This window comes from Nyctibius grandis, chromosome 20 (genome assembly GCF_013368605.1).
Source record: "Nyctibius grandis isolate bNycGra1 chromosome 20, bNycGra1.pri, whole genome shotgun sequence".
Classification (NCBI taxonomy): Eukaryota; Metazoa; Chordata; class Aves; order Nyctibiiformes; family Nyctibiidae; genus Nyctibius; species Nyctibius grandis.
In genome coordinates, this window is record NC_090677.1 from 1,631,652 (window position 1) to 1,645,374 (window position 13,723).

Consider the following 13,723-nt stretch of genomic DNA (forward strand, 5'->3'; position numbering starts at 1 on the left):
ACAGAAAAACAAGCTAGGCATGTATAGAACTGTCTGAAAAGTTAACCAAATGTTGCTGTGCATTTATTAGTAGTTCACTGTTTATTAAACAACAAATCAAGATTAAAAAAACCTAATTAATTAAAATGAAGTATTGTTTAGTGAAGTGGGAGCCTGTCAAAATAATTGTGGGGAAGGACAATTAATTGGTACAAATGTGAGTGCAAATTTTGTTTTCAAACTTTAAAGCGTGTCGTTTGTAGTATACAACGTATGTGCACAATACAAATTTCATACATTTTTCCTCAGTGACAATAAAAAGCGCAGTTTATTATAAACTGAAGTAAAAATTAAAATAAAAAAAAAAATAAAATCACAGTTTTGTCATTGGTATGTGAAGGTTGTTCCAAGGGCCCATCCAGAGCTCCTCTTCATCTGACTGTGTGTGTTCGCTGTGCGACTCCAAGGGCTCTCTGACGTCCTCATTATCAACGACCGATTCTTGCTCTTCTGTGCTTTTCATTTTGGAGCCCCCCGGCTTTGTTACTGTATTTTCAGCCCCTATAGTAGAGGAAGCAAATGAGACACTGCAAGGTCTCGTGTTCATTTTATCACTAGAAGATGGTCCCTTTGACAGTGTGTTCAGTGGGACACTCTCCTCGTGTGTCACTGCAAGCTTGTCCAGTTTCTTGAATTGTTTCCCCAGCCTCACTGGAGATGTGACTTTTAAATTATTACCAAGGCAAACGCGACGGGTTCTGACAACAGAGCCGTTCTGTGCAATGTAGATGTTACCGTTGATGTTGTTTTGAATACTCGGGTTATTAAGACGATTCCTCTGGCTAGAATCGGCAGCGCTGTCTTCTCCAGTGGAGCTGGTCTCATACTCCGGGTCGACTACCAACTTGATCCTTTTCTTTCTGGCCCACTGTTTGACAACAAATAGAAATGTTGTTAAATCTCAGCACTATTTCTTACAGTTTCCTGCCCTTTTTCTATCTGTTATTTGTCTTGTCTTTTATCTAGACACTCATAAGAATTTTTATTAACTTGGTCTTTTGTACCCTTCCTTTTAGGTTGTACACAGATATTTCTTAATTGCTTTGATTATCACTACATGCCACTCATATATAGCTAATGCTTCAACATGCAAACAATTCTTTGTACTAAAAAGTTGTAAGAAGGATAAACGCATTATAGTTCGTGAACTGCGTAATGCAAGTCAGATAGATAGTATATAAAAACTGTGATGTTTTTCTTCAGGTTTGGAAAGTAGGGACTAATTTTTTTATTTTTTTTTTCTAAAGACACATTCAGCTGTGCTCCTGTTAAGCCATAGTGCACTTTCTTTGGAGAACCCTGAGAACAGAGGCATCACTTTCTGAAAGAAAACTTCTGCAAATCACGATATTGGTAAGCCAGTCACATTTTGACAAAGCAATGTCTCAGACTCTCTTCCAAAGAGATGAAAACCAACTAGATTAATTACCCCTCTAACAGAAACTGGAAGGCACTGATGATGAAGCCATCGTGTAAGTGATACTTCTAAGAAACTACTATACTAACAGATAAATGCTAGGAAGGTCTTAGAAGTTTTCTTCCAGAGTATTACTACATTGTAAATTCAGTGCAGAAATGGCGTTGAGCATCTCTGTTTTATACGCACAACACATCAAGCAGAGAAAGATCTCGGGACCTACACAAGGGAAATTCTCAGGCACGACGTTGGTAAAATAGTCCGGCTAAAAAAAGAAACGCTTGATATAAGGCTTTGTGCCAGTTCCAATCTAGTGGAATCAACGGAGATGCTTTGCTATTACATGGAAGATGGTGGAGAAATGAGACTTTAGATTTTATAGAATTTATATATTTTTTGAAGAGTCCACGCAAACAATTTCCACGTTGCCGTGACTTTGTACGAACAGTGATTACACAAAACCCATTACTTATTTTAATTTATAATTGCTCTTTTTTAAAACAAATGCCTCCTTGCAGCACACTGAAACAAGCTACTATCACTCTTGAATTAATAGTGAAAACACTGTTATTTCACTAAGGCAGCAGAGACCATCACACTTAACTCCCACTGCAACACATACACATGCACACAAGAAAAGCCAGTTCTTAGAGAAAGAAAATCATGTGAGGTACAAACGGGTGATGATTACTCTTAAGCTTTTGAGAAGTTACACTTTGTACAAATTACTTAGAGGCCTATTCTGTTGTTCCTGATAAAGACATACTATTTTCTTCACACAGATATATTCAGGTGGATGAAAAGACTGACTAGTTTAAATGGGATTTATGTTAAAACACTGTGTGCAGCTACAACTTTGTGCTACACGGGAATACAAAAAAGTAGGTAAGTGATCATAAATCTAGTTCATGTTTTAACTGGAATTAAAGACAGTAGTTGAAAAGTTAGTATCATGCTTTGCAGCTCAACACCAATTGTCCTGCCAGGGTAACTCCGCAGCAGGCTCAAGTATCTTAAAAATTGAAACATTTTTCTCTCCCCTAACAGAGACTTCCAGGCAGAGCTTTGGTGCATACGCCAGAATTTGTTAAAGTACTCACAAGACTAAGCCAATACTGGCTCACTCTGTACACCTACCTCTCCATTCCTACCCTGTATATCACTGGTACCTGAAACCTGAATCTCCTGATCCAGAAACAGTTTAATCCCAGCTCTGCTAGTAATACTCTGCAGTTTTGGGAGTGCTGCTTTGCTGCAACTTCAGTTGCCCTCCCTGCAAACAGGGCTAATGTTTACAGCAGAGAACTCATTGAAGATTAGCAAATGTTGTACCGTAGGGTAACGCAAGGTGAAACCACGTGTGACTTCTAAGTCTTTTCACTCTCATCACCATTCCTGTTCTTCACTGAATTCCATGTTTTGCCTCTATTCCTTCCTGCAGTGTTCCACTTTGGGACAGACATAACCTGCATGACCATAGGGCCCTTAATAGGTTTGAGCCATCAGGTTCGTCAAGCTATCCATCACAGCTCATGCAAAATGCAGTGTTACTTTGCTTCACAATGTGCCTAATGCAAAAAGGATTACATCTAAGAATCAACACAAGGCCTCTTTAACTACATTATTGAAATCAGCAGAGAAAAAGAAATACCCCTTCCTGCCATTGTGCGATGAAAATTATTCCTTCTCTAGCCACCAAGTACACCCCAGTAGTCTCTCGGAGGAATTACGTTAGTCTGCTTTTCTATAGTTCTGTCCCTAAGACAGCATACAGGGTTCAAATGCTGAAGCAAGAAGCTTTGACATTTTCTTTTTGCCTGTCTCTAGGCAAGTGTGTATTGCTTAGGAAAGACCACACAGAAGGCACAGCAAACAAGAGCACTCCTTACTGCAAAACGTCCACCTACTGTCACTCCTTTTAAAAGGATGTAGAATCACCAGTCGTCTCTGACTCCGTAACAGCAGTATCCAGGGTCTCATCTGACTGAGACTGACTCTTTTCCTGGGACACCTTTTTTCTTGTTTTCTTTCTTTCCACGTTGGTGTCAGAACTTTGATTCTCAGTACCAGCAGAAGTAGCAGTTTTACCAGAAGTGGCACTACCTGTGCTTTGTGCCCCTGCAGTGCCTTTGGAAGTAACACTGATTTCACTTTCTCGGCAAGAAGATTCATTCTTACTGATAGTTTCCTCCCTGTCACTAGTGTCTGTATCAACCTCTTCTGTGCTTTCATCCACGCTATCCTCACCATTAATAGCTGATTTTCCTCTCTTGTCTTCTTCAGTAGCAGCAGTTTTTGCATTGGCAGATGTTTCAGAAACTGCCTTATTTGAGTTATCGTCTGTCTCATCGGGGCTTGTGCTGGCTTGCTCCACATCCACGTGTTCATCTTCTTCTGACACCTCTTCTATTGTGTCTTCTATTTCAAGGCTGGCAGAGGAGGTTTTGCTCTTATAGCTGGATCCTGAAGTTCTCCTGTAGCTCGTGTCCCTGTCACTACCTGATGCATTAGAGCTAATGTTTGATTTCTGGCTGGATCGCCTCACTCTGCCACGAGAGCTACCTCCCCTACTTTTTACACTTGACCTTTCAGTGCTTCTGCTGCTGCTGGACTCACTAGTCCCCGATTTGCTGTACGAACTTCGCGTAGATGAGCTCTTTGACGGGCTACTATCTTCATCACTGTCAGAGTCTTCCTCATCATCGTCCTCTTCAGACAAGTCCTCCTCCGATTCACTGCTAGAGCTGGATCCAGAGTCGTCATCAGAATCCCCCAAATCATGCCCAGTTTCTTCATCTGAGTCCACGGTACTTTCAGTGGCTTCATCTTGGTCCAGAGTTACTTTCAAGTAGTCTTTATCCTCTGACTCCGAGCCAGAGCTACTACTCTTCACAGATGATTCATCTGAAGTGTATTTTCTTCTCTCCTTTTTCTTCTTCTCATAGTCACTATCCTCGTGTTCACTCTCTGCTGTGATATTTATTGAAACTCCTGATTTTGCTTCATCTCTTTCATATTCTTCCTCTCCTTTTCCTTCTGCAGGCACTGAATCTCTGCTAATGGGCTCTTGAAATTTTCCGGAGACACTAATGCGTTTTAACACATGATTTAGTTTTCTCATTGAAGGTCTGTCATCTGTCGATTTCTGGAAGTAACTTCCCCTGATAATCATGCTCTTCTCACCGTCCGCTTGGCGAGCTGACATCAACTTGGCATAACTGGAATCTTTCCTACCGCCTTTCACTTTCTGCAGAATCATTGGGAATATCTTTGCTTTCTTCCATGGAGAATGAGCAGACTCAGGTCTTCCTACTGGTCTGTGAGCACTGACTACAACGCGACTTAAATGCATCACTGCTTTTAGTTTCCTTTTTCCCTGGCTGGTCCTATATGCTCTTCCAGAACCATGTCTTAGATCCATCCCACCACCTAAAGGTCTACCTTCTATTTGAGCCCCTGCTCTCTGGCTTATACCTCTGCTTGAAGGACCTCTGCCTTGACTCATGCCCTGCAAATTATGAAAATGGAACTTGATTACAATTTGAAAGATAGTTATTGTGAAAACTCGTACCCTAAAATAAGTCAGTAGGAACAAATGCAACATTTTTTCCCGGCATCAAGACTAACTTACCTGTTTTAGAATAGCTTTTTACCAAAGTTATGGGGAAAGTTTTACTTTTAGAATAGGCTGCAAGTGCACAACTACCTTACTCTGCAATGGGGAAAAATATTGGCTCAGAAATGTTATCTCTTCTCATTTAATTAAAAGCCATGTGATGGATTAAGAGTCTAGTATTTCTGAAAATTAGATTTAAAAAAAAATGAACATTTATGTCAACTTATGCCACTGACATTTTAGAATTTCTTTACATTCAGTTGTGAACTTTATGATAAATGAGCTGAGGTGACTGCTTTTCTCAGGGGAAAATCACCAGCTATAGGCTGAATATTAGTAATACCCCATTCAGTTAACAACATAAAATGGAATTACCCAAGGCTATGTGGATTTCTTTTTGACTAGAAATCTACATTGAGAGAAAAAAAGACGTAGATTTTAAAAGAAAATTTGCAATTCCTTTTTGTGTCTAGAAAAGGGAAAGAGGTTCTGACACAAACTTTACTGGTCACCAGAAGGTCAAACAATGATTAGCACTGGAAGAGCTGCTTATTTGGTCTATACAGAACACAATATTTTGATCAGTTACAAAATACATTTGACAAGGTTTAATGGTCCTTTGTCTTGCTGCAGAGACAGAACGAACACACCAGAGACGCTTACCTCTTCTGCTGTCGATCCATGTGGGCTGTAGTAGTAGCCACCATCGCTCTCCACCACGACTTCCCCATACTCATCGTACATCCCCGAAGGAGACAGCAGGCGGCGGCGGCTCCCGTACTGAGGCAGTTCATACCTGGCAAAAACACCATCGTCTCTTCATAACGTGCACCAACGTGTCAACACACACAGCAACAAATACACACGCTCACATCCAAAAGAAGAGAAGAATTTCTTTGCTCTCTTTTCTCTCTACCTTTGAGAAGATGATTATTTTTTTGCTTAGCGGTAACACAATCCAAAACCTCTTCCTATTGCAATTGGCTGTAAGCCCGTTCCAACTGGAGGGCAACCCGAATTGCCAGGTCTCTGGGATCAGTCAAAAATCCCCCAAGTGCAGTGACCTTCTTTCCAGGAACGTGATTTTTTGACATATCTCTTTTTAAATTGGGGAATGAAAAAGCAGGTTGCCTGGGATCAGTTCTGGAGAATCCCTGCAAGCTTGGAAGAACAGCAATAACCCCTCAAGTGCTTGCAGTCAGATGGCCATTACCAGAAGGCGGCAGGATGATGGTTTTCTAGGTAAATGTAAAAGGCCAGATGGTGGCTGGAAACTGAGCAGGAAGTGTCAGTCACTGAACTCATGCTGGGGAGCCACAGAAGGGCAGGAGATGATGGAAATTAATTTCCAAGACAGCAGATATACGCAAAAAAAAAAAAGTGAATATAAACCCAGCATGACAGATGGGGTATACACTCTGCAGCGTAATAATTAGATTCCTAAAGAAGCAGGGAGTTACACAACACCTCTTTAACTTTTAAAGAGAGTTTTGTTGTCAGCGCACGCCTTTGGGGACACAAAGGTTAAAGTAATCCCGAGGTGAAGGAAAGCCTCCAGATTAGATGCTGTAATAATAAACAGCAGCGGCCTGGAAAAGCAGCAACTTCAGAAATATATAGGAAAAATGAAAATATACCCATGCTCATAACTGTAGTAATCTTGCCCATAGTATTCCTGCCCTGGATCAATTCCAGACTCCATGCTTAACTCCTGTCAAAAGAGAAACACTGATTGAATGCAGCATTATACACAGCAATCACTGATGAAAAAGGCGCAAAGAAGAGTATCTTAAAATGCAAACAAGCAAAATAAAAAATGATAATAATTTAAGGAACATTGGCAACTGTCAAGAACCATAAGGAGACGCCAACAAGAGCTTTAAATGACCCCTTCCCTGCTGTATTGCCTGGGAGTGACTGTTCTAAGTGAGTTAAATGCAGACCCTGTTCTGCTGTGGGACCCTGCCTCTTATCCTGCGCAAAACCCTCACTCAGTAAACTGGACTCACAGCAAACACCCTGTCACTTCTGGCGCTTCTCTCAAAGGAAAAGGCTGCATTGAAAGATGAGGGCTATTTTACTTACATTGCTTGTCAGGTCTCTTTTTTAATGTTTTCTCAACCATCAACAATCACAGAATCACAGAATCAATGAGGTTGGAAGAGCCCTCTGGGATCATCGAGTCCAACCATTGCCCTGACACCACCATGGCAACTAGACCAGGGCACTAAGTGCCATGTCCAGTCTTTTCTTAAACCCCTCCAGAGATGGTGACTCCACCACCTCCCTGGGCAGCCCCTTCCAATGGCTAATGACCCTTGCTGAGAAGAAATGCTTCCTAATGTCTGACCTGAACCTCCCCTGGCAAAGCTCGAGACTGTGTCCTCTTGTCCTATCGCTAGTTGCCTGGGAGAAGAGGCCGACTCCCACTTCACTACAACCTCCCTTCGGGTAGTTGTAGACTGCAATAAGGTCACCTCTGAGCCTCCTCTTCTCCAGGCTAAACACCCCCAGCTCCCTCAGCCGTTCCTCGGAGGTCAGACCCTTCACCAGCTTGGTCGCCCTCCTCTGGACTCACGAGCAGCGCTGGACTAAGCTAAGTATCCTACAAAACTGCCGGAGTGTCCTTAAGCTCCTTTCACAGGCTCTTTGGTATCAGGTTGCTCTGTGGAAATACCTCTGAACTACGGTATCAGCACAGACCACCAGGGCCTGGGTTTTGGCAAGGGACTGCATGTTGTCTCTATCTCACGGCTTCCTAGAGGTTTTTCTCCTGTCCAATGAAGTTGTGTCAGAGCATCTCGTTGTAATTACTTACAGTGACCACAGAAATGACCACCATTCTGTACCACAAAAATACCATCGATAGCAACGTCGTACAAAAGCTACATTTGCTCTGTTGCTTAGTTGGGAAACAATATTAGGTCTAAAAGACTTGAAATAGAAAGTTTTGGGTTCATAATCCAGAGCGGCCTTTGCACTTCCCAGCAGTGTGCTAATGCTTCCATTACCTTGGCAGGCCAACTGCTTAGTTCATCAATATCACAGTAATCAATTATCAGTCGACTGACCGAAAAAATAGATTGTGGTTGGACAGCAAGGAAATTATTCTGTCTGTGAACCTGGACACGAAACTGGGAAAGCTTTCAGTCTGTGTGATGAAGTCACAACTGAAAGATGCTCAAGGGGAAAATACCGAGATGCAGTAAATTTAAGGTATATAATTAAAATAACATAACTGCAGTAACGTCGTCAAGACTTTCCTTTTCATCTAAAAGAGTCGGGGGGAAAAATTACCTAAGACCGACAAGTTTTTATTAGGAAATTATGTAAAAGCCATCTAAAAAGTTATAGAATAATTAATAAATGAAAAATAGGGGTACCTCTGGTCTGAGGAGAGAAGGTCTCAGCAACTGCTGTTGCTACAAAAGAAAATTAGAAATGGGTTAATTAGGCAGCAACAATTAAAGTGCAGGTCATTTGTGTTTAAGATTGGAAAGAAATGCTAAGAACACAGGGCCTTCAGAGCCTTTTGTACGGCAGTCACCAGAGACGTAGAACACTGCTAAGCACCTAATGCAGTAAAATCACTTCACAGTCTGCTATTTCTTTTGCTTAACACAAAATCAAATTCCCAGTTTGTGTGGTGATGCTCTAAATTATTTAACTCAAGAACTTCTGTCAGAGCCCAAGAGAACTATCGTGTGGTCTGTGTCGGAGACAGCAGGGAGACAATGGCAGACAAAAAATTATCCACAGCAGGTAAAAAGCAAATCTATGGGAATCTGCAGTAAAGCCTGTGATCCAGCTATTAATAACCTGAAGGGATTTAATTTCTTACCCAAGCTTCTACTGCAATACCATCGCTTTAATTCTCGATCTGTATTTATAGACTTCTGTGACTTTTACCTGAGTATCTTGCAACCACAAACACATTTTAATTCACAATACCAGTCAGACAGTGAAGGATTCTCTCACTCGTTTTCTCTACAGCTTACGTGTGGTTTCTTTCTGTGTGCAGCACGCAGTGAGACAAGCACGCTGGCGTGAGAGAAAAGCCCCCGGGAGGCTGCACAGAGAGGACCGACAGGACAATATGGCTCCTCTCAGGTGTGTCACAGCTAAACACGGGTCATTTTTGGTAGGCGTGTTGTTAATTACTCTGCAGCTCCAGTCTTCTGCAAATGACAGACTGGTGCACGTCACTTGCTGCTTTGTAAATCAGGATCAGATTTACTCAGGAAAATCAGTACCATTGTCCCCACACTCCTCCCAGAACTTGGTGGCACTATTTCAGCCAAGTTTCTTGGCTAAAACCAAACCCTGAGAGATGGGGAAATTCTGTATTTGAATGAAGAGACACAAAATAGCTCTACAAAGGGGGGAAAATCCACAGCAGAACAACAGAAAGCTTGCAACAGGGAAACTGTTCTGGCAGTTTGTCAAGCAGCAATCTCCTGGCCTGGAGGTTACGTTCGTGCCACGATGGTTACTAGCCCCCCAATGAATCTATGCCTCGTGAACCACTTGAACCACTTTCTATTTCTGGCCTCTAAAACATCCAGCAGCAATGCGTTTCACAACACAGGCTGTATGGGAACAAGTATGTTGATGTAATTAATATTTTAAACACAAATGGGGAACAGCCTTACCTCTTGCTGTGCGTATCCTCGCCTAGAAGTCAGAAAAAGAAAAACAAATATTAGTATACTTCTGTGAGACTACATAAAGGTGCATATTGCCATTCTTTCTGGAGAGAGGTGAAAAGGTAATGTGATTAGAAATATTACTAGCAAGAAAAGAAATACATATCTACAATACAAAATATGTTTTTCTTTAGATTTGCTCTGGACACACAAATCATTGCATGCGAAAGGCCAGTGAATCTTTGGGATCTTTTCTTGCTTGAGATTGCGAATGGATGAGAAGAAATCCCCAATCCCCAAAAGCCAGAGAGCCAGTGCACCCAGTGGAACTCAGCAATGGGAAAGGGGAGGATGCTGTGTTTGGCTTTCCTGGCGTTCCCCTGAGAGAGGCCCAGCCCAGTCACCTTCTCTCTTGTCTCAGGGACCATCTACAAAGAGACTCTGTTATTTCACACATCTGCTTAAGCAGGGAAACAGTTTCTCTTCTACTTCTGGACTTTCTGTGTCCACTCAGGACTTGCTAGAAATTGGCCTGGAGCTTCTACTACTAATTTCTTGTAACAACGTTATTATTAAAATTACACATTTCCTCTGCAGGTGGGGGGAGTTAAATTATTCTTCCTATCGATGATTATTTTGCCACAGGCTTTGTGCTTTTGATCTTACTGGAAATTTCTTGTTGTTTTAATTCATTTTCTTGGAGCCATTCATACGCATGACAAATGCACTTAATGTCTACCCAAGTTCTCTGTTTCCACATTTTGTGCCAGAAAATTAAAATGGTTTAGACAAAACTAGGGAACAGCAATTTAGGTCCTAGCATGGTTATTATTAGTGATAAGCCTGGATTTTTTATTTTTAAGAAGAAAAGGGTAAATGCCTAAAATTATGTTGATCTTAACCTAGCACACAGAGAGCAGTCTAGGGAAATTCTTTAATTACACTTGAGTAAATAATGAAGAACAGAGTAGAAGTCCTTTTAATTCTTTAATATCACCATCTATCAAGTTTTCTATTAACATTCAGCACATGGAATTGATTATCAGCATTAAATAAGTGCTGTTGTCCATATAGTATAAAACTAATGAACAATTGAAATGAAGATTTATTATCAAAAGATGATCTGGGACTTTTCAAAGCCCACTTGAGGAACACTGATTGAGTTTCCGTGTTGCCTACAACAATCTCCAGATAAAGAAGGTCTTGCGTTGCACAGAGGAGAAGTAAGCCTATTACTCTTAATTGCTCTCGAGTAGTCACTATGTTGCAGATTAAAAGCATACTATAAGTAATGCTAATTAAATTTGGAATTCAACTTTCTTAAAAATAGCACCAAGATGTGTTTTGAGAGGTGCTTATACTTCTCTTATGGTTTTGCATGGCCATGGTTAGAAGAAAAATAAAGCCCCCAAAAGACAAAAATTACTGATTCACTCAATACAGCACAAGGATCTATTCTGACAAAAAGGCAAAGGTCAAAACAACATCATTTGTTTCCAGGAAGGAATTAAAGCTCTCCACCGAGGGAGGAATTGGCTCCTGGATAAACATTGTCAGCCAGACTTCACTGCAGTCAGTCAAGAGAGAAATCTTCAATGCAAAATGGGAAGCAAGGCCATAGTGCCTACGATGATGTAGGATAATATGACAGCTAGTATACGCTGCTGGTACTTCACAGGAAAGATAAAACAGCAATGAATTTACACGTACCAAATGTGCCAGCCTTTCACAGATCTGTATTGCTAACACAGGTTAAAGGGACTGTGATTTGCCTAAAGCAACAATTTTCCCAATTACTGGCATCCCAGCAGGCATCTGCTATTTCAGACTTTATATCTGTTTTCATACTAAAAGCAAAAGCATCATAAACCCCAAATACTACAGATACTACTCAGAGGAGGCAACTGCTTCTCAGTTTGCCCTGACTCTTAAAATGGAGGTTTCCTGCAGTTCATAGCTGGAACTGAGGAGAAGGAAATCTGGAAGGGACCTGAGTAATGATCCACTACTGCTCCATTTCAGCTTTACAGGCGGGTTGGCAAAGTGCTCTCCACTGACGCAACGTGCTCCTGCTCAGAACTCAACCCAGTCAAGCTGCTGATGAAAGGATGTGACCCTAATTAACCAACTCAGACAACCTGAAGAGGGGGTCAATAAGCTTATATATGCTCAACTTCTTACCAATATATTGGTTGTAATAGTTTGTAGTGCAGCAGAACTGCAGCAGCAGTCAGACATCTCCATGGGACAGAACTTCCCTGGCCTAGGTTAAAAATATACACTACTGGGACAGTTTTTTTCCCGCTCTAATGGAATGATTTTTGTAACAAAGGCTATTCAGAAAACCAGCAGGAGAACAAAGGTTGCATTCATTCCAGGCAAAATGAAACTAGGTCTTGTAAACTTTCCAACTTAATCAAGGTTTCCAGAATGAGAAAGTAGGTGTTCCTCGTTAGCGACTACCATGGCGCCCACAGACTCTTCTGAAACCGATGAAACTAAATATTTAAAAAGGAGCTCCTGCCTGATGTCCTTTCTTTCTGCTTAAGGAATGCCACAAGTAATTGTCGCCGAATAAAACCTCTGGAGTTTATGCTGTGAGTTACAAAACACCTGCAACTTTGCTGCGTGACGCTACACACTGCAAAACCAGGTCATATTTGTCTAATATTTTACTAGTGATGTAATGAACTCCAAAAAAGCATCTGCTATAGGTCTACAAGCTCTAAAGTGCATTTGGATACTTAAATTCAAACATCTGTCTTAAGGGTTGATCCACTCTGAACACACTTAGCCCAATAATTTCTCATGCTCATCTCTGCACACTTTCCCTGTCCCACTGTCTCCACGCCTGGACCACGGCAGGCATGCAGAAGCAAGTACAAATGTAAGTCATCTTCTGATTGTGGCTCTTAAAAAGTTTCTCTACCTAATAGCTGCTAAACTTTGACAATTTGCTGCTGGTGCTGCAGTAGTGCCACTCTTGGAGAATTTAGCATCTCATAAATTACACAGATTCTGTTACAGCAAAAATGCTACGATCGATAATCATTCCCCTCCCCCTTTGAGCTACTCTGTGTGCCTTGGCACTACAGTTTAGCCAACAAGAGTTTGAAGCAAAGAAAAATTCTAATGTATCAGCGAAACTTGTGTGATGAAGTTCACGGAGTTTGGCTCTGGGACAAAGAAAAGAGAAACTACCTTCAGCAGTTTCCGACTGAAGCATCCATACATGTCCTAACTGCAGATTTAAAACAAAAAAAAGGAGAGAGAGAAAAGAGAAAAAGCCAAGCACCATGGAAATGCTGAGTATCTCTAGACAGTCTGATAAAGAAATAATTACCTTTTTGCTCAGAATTACAACATTTGATACAGAACTGGGATTTTAGTTTTCTGTACTATGTAATATTTGCCTTTCCCAGTGTTTTTAAAAATTGTCATTTTAAACACAATTTTTTTGAAATTTGGCAAAATACTAAAATGAAACTTGCAAGTTGAACCAAACTAACATTCTTTTAAATGCCAAAGCTGCTTTTACTTACCATTTTTTGCGAAGGACAAGCTAATTTATTATAATTGACATATTTGATGTAAAGGTCTGATTAAGATGACTGTGAGCAAAAAAGCCAGTAAGTAAATCCATATTACATGGATTTTTTTACAAGTACTTGAAAAATCTTCACTTGGTGACACTAATCAGTGACTTTATTACAATTTAAGATAAGCGAGATGTTTCAGATGAAAATTAAACAAAAAATTAAACACAAACTAGCATGAAAATTAGAGAGAGACACCAACAACATGCACATGCAAAATAAAAACCACACAAATGCTTTGTACATTAAAGAAATTTACAAAATAAAAACTTTTAACATGCAGTTAACAAGATAAAAAAATACAATGGAAGGCAGAACAGAGGTAACAGGAGGGAAGACAGCCAGGTTTACTGACAAACCAGGAGAAAACCCTTCTGACTTGGAGGTGCAAACGTGAGCTGAAAGCAAG

General features: G+C 40.8%; 1 protein-coding gene across 2 annotated transcripts in view; it reads right to left on the bottom strand.

Annotated features, from left to right (window-relative positions):
* Window positions 1-352: 352 nt before the first annotated feature.
* The window catches only part of PCDH15 (protocadherin related 15), a 358,337-nt gene continuing 344,966 nt past the window's right edge, over window positions 353-13,723 (bottom strand). The window contains exons 31-36 of one of the 2 annotated variants that reach the window (XM_068416519.1): window positions 9,725-9,746; window positions 8,456-8,494; window positions 6,710-6,783; window positions 5,736-5,868; window positions 3,495-4,964; window positions 353-907 (exon numbers count right to left, since the gene is read on the bottom strand). In XM_068416519.1, coding sequence (XP_068272620.1) covers window positions 353-907; window positions 3,495-4,964; window positions 5,736-5,868; window positions 6,710-6,783; window positions 8,456-8,494; window positions 9,725-9,746 — 2,293 coding nt within the window. The remainder of the gene's footprint in view (window positions 908-3,494; window positions 4,965-5,735; window positions 5,869-6,709; window positions 6,784-8,455; window positions 8,495-9,724; window positions 9,747-13,723) is intronic. The other variant, XM_068416522.1, reaches the window with a different exon arrangement.